The sequence below is a fragment of the Neophocaena asiaeorientalis genome, unplaced genomic scaffold, assembly GCF_003031525.2.
Source record: "Neophocaena asiaeorientalis asiaeorientalis breed wild unplaced genomic scaffold, Neophocaena_asiaeorientalis_V1.1 scaffold815, whole genome shotgun sequence".
In the NCBI taxonomy this organism is placed as follows: Eukaryota; Metazoa; Chordata; class Mammalia; order Artiodactyla; family Phocoenidae; genus Neophocaena; species Neophocaena asiaeorientalis.
In genome coordinates, this window is record NW_020172682.1 from 45742 (window position 1) to 50304 (window position 4563).

Below are 4563 nucleotides of genomic sequence, written 5' to 3' on the forward strand. Positions count from 1 at the left end.
CCCGCCCTCCGCGCGCCAGCACCCGCCGACCCGCTGCTGTCCTTCCACCTGGATTTGGGCCCCTCCATGCTGGACGCAGTGCTGGGCGTCATGGACGCGGAACGCCCGGGCGCCGCCGCCGCCAAGCCCGACGTGGACCCCGGCCCCGGGGCGCAGCACCCTAGGGCCCGTTGCCTCCCCAACGCGGACCTCGAGCTGGACGACGTCATCGGCCTGTAGGCACCCCCATTCCCTGCGCCCTTACCGTCCAGCTCCCCACTTTATACATAAACCGACAAGGTCTGTGCCCCGGGTTTTGTCTGTTTACTTTGCATGTGGGAAGGGGGGACGGGGAAGGGTGATGGGGTCCTGGCGCCTTAAGAGCTAGGTGTGTCACGTGGGGTTCCGGTCCCAGCCAGGTGGGTGGAGGTCTCAGGATTAACCCGGTGTAATGGGATGCGGCCCCTTTAAGAGAGCCAGGGGCGTGGCTGGGCGGTGCCCCTCCCAGGGGCGGGGTTCCGAAGTGGCCGCTCCCACGGCCTGGTTTTTTCAGCAGTGTTGGCTGCGCGGCGCCGCCGCCGCCGCCGCCAGCCGGACGCGGTCCCGGGCTCGGCCTGCCTCGCTGCCTCGGGCCGGCCGACGGCTGTGACCCCGTGAGCTCCGCGTCTCAGGTGGACCCAGCCCAGGCGAGCTGTCCTTTACCCCGGGAGCGGCCGCACAGGAAAAGTGGCCGGGAAGAGGCGTGGTCCCCGTAGAAAAGGGACGCCCCAAAGTTGTGTCATCCTGAGGGCGACAGTTGCGTCCCAAATCCGGGCTACGAAGTTCGTTCTGAGCCTACAGGCGTCCGGTTGTCCCGCGGAGGGCGCGGCCCAACAAGTGCCCGGAGGGGCGTGACAGCACATGCAAATCATTAGGCGTGCGGGGTGTACGAGCCCAGCTCGTCGGGGGCCAAGAGAGCGCGGGGCCGCATCATTAAAGCACTGGACTAGGGACGGGGCCAGCTTCTCTAAGGAGCAAGAGTGGCGGGGCCGCACTTGTAAATCATTAGGTAGCGGAGCCAAGCTCGCTAAGGGGCCAGAAGAGGCGGGGCCGCACCTACAAGGTATTTGGATTGTGGGGGCGGGGCCGCATATGTAAATTATTGGGTTGGGGCCGGAGCCACAGATAAAAACCGCTTGGCTGCGAGGGTCAGGCGCCCCCAGGGCACCGCGGAGGGTCGTCCCACGCGCAAGGTGCTTTCCAGGTCGGGGCGGGGCCTGAGCCTCGCCCGTGACGTCACAGCGGTGCCTGGCGCCCGTGCCGGCAGGACTGACCCAGGTGCGGAACGACCTGAGCGGGGCGAGCGCGCCAGCCGCACCCCACTCCCATGGCGGCGGCCGGAGGGACGGAGCCGCCCGTGGGGGCCCCCAGCGCGGAACCCGCGCCGCCGCCGGCCTGCCGCTTCTTCTTGGAGGGCCGCTGCCGCTTCGGTGCCCGCTGCCGCCAGCCCCACCCCGGGGCGCCGGCGCCGCCGCAGCCTAGAGGCGAGCCCGAAGCAGAGGCCAAAGCCAAGAAGCCGCCGCTGCGCACGGCTGCGGCTGTCATCCAGCGCATCCGCTGGGACCCGCGCCTCGACCCGGCCGACTTCTCCGTGGGCTACGTCGACTGCTTCCTGGGCGCGCGCGAGAAGCCCTTCCTTTCCTTCTGCTGGGACGAGCCTCTGGCGGCGCTCGGGCCGGGCGTTCTGGCCGTGCCGCAGCACCGGGTGCGCTACTTCCGCTTCCGCGGCCGTCTGGTGTGGGACCGCGCCTCGCGTACGGACCTTGTCTTCGGCTCGGGCTTGGCTGCGGGCCGCGGGTCCACCATCCTGGACGCGCTCGACGGCGGGGACGCGCACGGTGTCGGAGAGGAGGGCGACGGCGAGGACGCGCACCAGACCGGGCATGCGAGCGACGGCGAGCACGTGCACGGAGCCGGAGGTGAGAGCGACGGCGTGGACGCGCACGGGACCGGGGGCGCGCACGACGGCGGAGACAGGGGCGGGGACGTGCATGGGTCCGGGACCGGGGACGAGTGTGACGGCGAGGACGCGTACGGGGCCGGAGGTGCGCTCAGCGGTGGGGACACGGCCGAGGCCGGAGGCGCACAGGACGGTGTAGCTGCGACCCGTCTTGGCACCGGTGCGGGAGGGAGCGTACAGCCAGCTTGGACGGGACTCCGAGCCACCTTGGCCCCGGATGGCGGAGGCCCCGAAGCTGGGCGCCTGGCGTTGGCAGGGACGTTATCGAGGACCCAGGAGCCGGAGTTGGGCGGCCCTGGAGGCCAAGGTTCCCCGTGGATGCAGCCAAGAAGGGCGCTGAAGCTAGCCGCCGCCAGGGACCTGGAGCCCCTGGGTGGGAAGCTGCCGGCTGTGGTAGCCCCGGGAAGGCCCTCGGAAGGCCTCTCTGAGACGGAAGTGGAGTGGGGTCCCGGGGTCTGGCCCGTGGACGGTGGAGCAGCCGGGGCCGTGGGCCCTCGCCGGCCCCGCCCCACGCACTTCGTGTCCCTCATGGTGACAGAGGCTGAGCTGCAGGCCGGGGTGGCTAAGGTCCAAGAAGATCTGGTACGAAATGCACCAGCTTGCGCGGCGTTCACAGTGCCTGCTCAGGCCCTGCACCTGACAGTGGCCCTGCTGAGGCTGGCGGGCCCCGGGGAGATGGCGGCTGCGGTCGAGGCACTCAGAGGCGTGCTCTCGGACCCCGGGCTTCAGGTTCCTCAGAGGCTGAGGTTTAGGCGCCTGGTGTCCCTGGGCTCTCGTGTGCTCTGTGCTCCCCCCGACCCCCCTTTGGAGGACATGGCCCAAGTGCTCAGCCAGAGGCTGGAGGCCGAGGGGCTGAGAGTGCTGCAGCCCTGCAGGGGGCTACACCCCCACCTCACCCTGGCCAAGGTGCCCCAGGGTTCCCAAGTCGGCCTCCCCAAGCCTGGGTTCAGCCCAAGGCAGGAGCTGGGGAGCCAGCCTCTGGGGAAACTCTGGCTGTGCCGCGTGGGGAGGTCAGGGGGCACCTACCAGGCCGTGGCAGAGATCCCCCTGGTATCTCAACGCCAAAAGAAATAAAGGCCAGGACCCAGACACCCAGAGGCAATCCAGCCCGGGGCAGAAGGACAAAGCGTGCACGCGTTCTCTCTCTCTCTTTAATTTTGGTTTCTCTCAAGCTTCCAAATGGTGCTCAGTGCTCCAAGGAAAGAATGAAGGAAGGAAAGGGGAGGGGGAGAGGAGGGGGAGGGGAGGCAAAGGAGGAACATCTGGAAAAAAAGCAGCCTGACAGTCCAGCTGTTTGCAAACTCATTGCACATCCTCCAGTTACATGGCAGAAGAGGGAGGGAGGACGGAAAAGAAAAGGGGAGGAAGAAAAAATAACTTAAATAAACACACACAAAAAGAAAAGAGAAGGAAACATGACGTGAGCTGGTGATCCATGAGGCGGGGAGGGAGGGTAACCGTTTTACCTGTGCTGAACCAAGGGAGAGCGGGAGCAGGAGGCGGCGGGAGGGAAAAGGGGGAAAAACCAGAAGAAACATTGGGGTGGAGAGGGGAAGGGACACGGAGACAACTTAATACAACTGCAGACGAGGCAGCCCGGCCGGCGAGGTCCCGCGATGGCCTCCGGAGTCCTCAGTGCAGGCTGGCAGTGTGGATCTGGCGGTGGCGAGGCGTTGGCGTTTCTGGGGTCGGGGGCCGCGGGCAGGGCACAGTCTACGCGGCTCCCCTCGCCCCAAACACTGAGGCCCCGGAGGGCTGGGCAACAAGAGTCTGTGGTGAGGCAGATGAGGCGGCGGGCAGCGGGCTGGTGTGCTGGTGCCCCTGCCGCAGGCGGGCACGGGCGGAGCGGCCTGTCTTCTTCCACTGGCCCCCCTGGCATGGGATGGGCCAGGGTGCCGGGTCGCTACCGGAGTACAAGCTCGAGAGAGAGAGAGAAAAAACACTGAGACAGCATTAGTGGAGGTGCAAGGTGGACACAGACGACCCTACAGACTATGCCCCCAACCCTCCGCTGTCCCCCCTCCCCCAATCCCATCCCTCAGAGGCAAAAATAAAAATGTAGAAAAATCTCTGTACAGACTCCCCGGTGGGAAATGGGGGCCGGGCTGGTGGCTCTCCCTGGAGCCCACTCCCCGCAAATTAATTTACAACCCAAGTCCACGGCTCAAAAACAAAACCCGCCGAGGCGGCGCTGGGGGGCTGCAGCCCTGCCCCCCACCCCCGGCGGTGCTGGTGCTCAGAAGGCCGGCAGCTGCGCCAGGCTGAGGCGGCAGTCGACGCTGGAGTTGTCCGGGCCCGTGTAGGCCAGGCCCAGGGGCTCCAGGAAGGCCCGGCAGGCGGCCTCACCCTCGAAGGCCAGCTCGGCCTGCAGGTAGGAGACTGGCAGCGCAGGGCGGAAGCTACGGAGACAAGAGGAGAACGCGATGAGGCGGGCGGCGGGCACGGGGGGGCCCCACGAGCAAGAAGTGGGCGCCCCCTTTGGGGCACCCAAAGGTTTCCTCAGCATGTCACCTGCTGGCCCCTCCCCAGCCCCAGCCTCCCCCCTCAGGGGCTCGGGGGGGCCCGGGGGGGGGGGGGGCCCCACC

At 67.6% G+C, this 4563-nt stretch overlaps 3 protein-coding genes across 3 annotated transcripts in view; 2 read left to right on the top strand and 1 right to left on the bottom strand.

The window, feature by feature from the left end:
- CDC42EP5 (CDC42 effector protein 5) overlaps positions 1-280 on the top strand; it is a 4564-nt gene extending 4284 nt beyond the window's left edge. Inside the window, 1 exon segment of the mRNA XM_024739791.1 lies at positions 1-280. This exon segment is cut by the window's left edge and continues 36 nt beyond it. Within this exon segment, the coding sequence (XP_024595559.1) occupies positions 1-219 (219 nt within the window). The 3' untranslated portion in view covers positions 220-280.
- Positions 281-317: 37 nt separating this feature from the next.
- LENG9 (leukocyte receptor cluster member 9) lies at positions 318-3291 on the top strand. The gene is made up of 2 exons (XM_024739786.1): positions 318-1081; positions 1286-3291. The coding sequence occupies exon 2, from the start codon at positions 1346-1348 to the stop codon at positions 3050-3052; it is 1707 nt and encodes a 568-aa protein (XP_024595554.1). The 5' UTR covers positions 318-1081; positions 1286-1345; the 3' UTR covers positions 3053-3291.
- Positions 3292-3862: 571 nt separating this feature from the next.
- The window catches only part of LENG8 (leukocyte receptor cluster member 8), a 10620-nt gene continuing 9919 nt past the window's right edge, over positions 3863-4563 (bottom strand). Inside the window, exon 15 of the mRNA XM_024739785.1 lies at positions 3863-4377. Coding sequence (XP_024595553.1) covers positions 4215-4377 — 163 coding nt within the window. The 3' untranslated portion in view covers positions 3863-4214. The remainder of the gene's footprint in view (positions 4378-4563) is intronic.

Excerpts from the sequence above, each read along its gene's own strand:
- LENG9 (XM_024739786.1), top strand. The coding sequence starts at position 1,346 with ATGGCGGCGGCCGGAGGGACGGAGCCGCCCGTGGGGGCCCCCAGCGCG.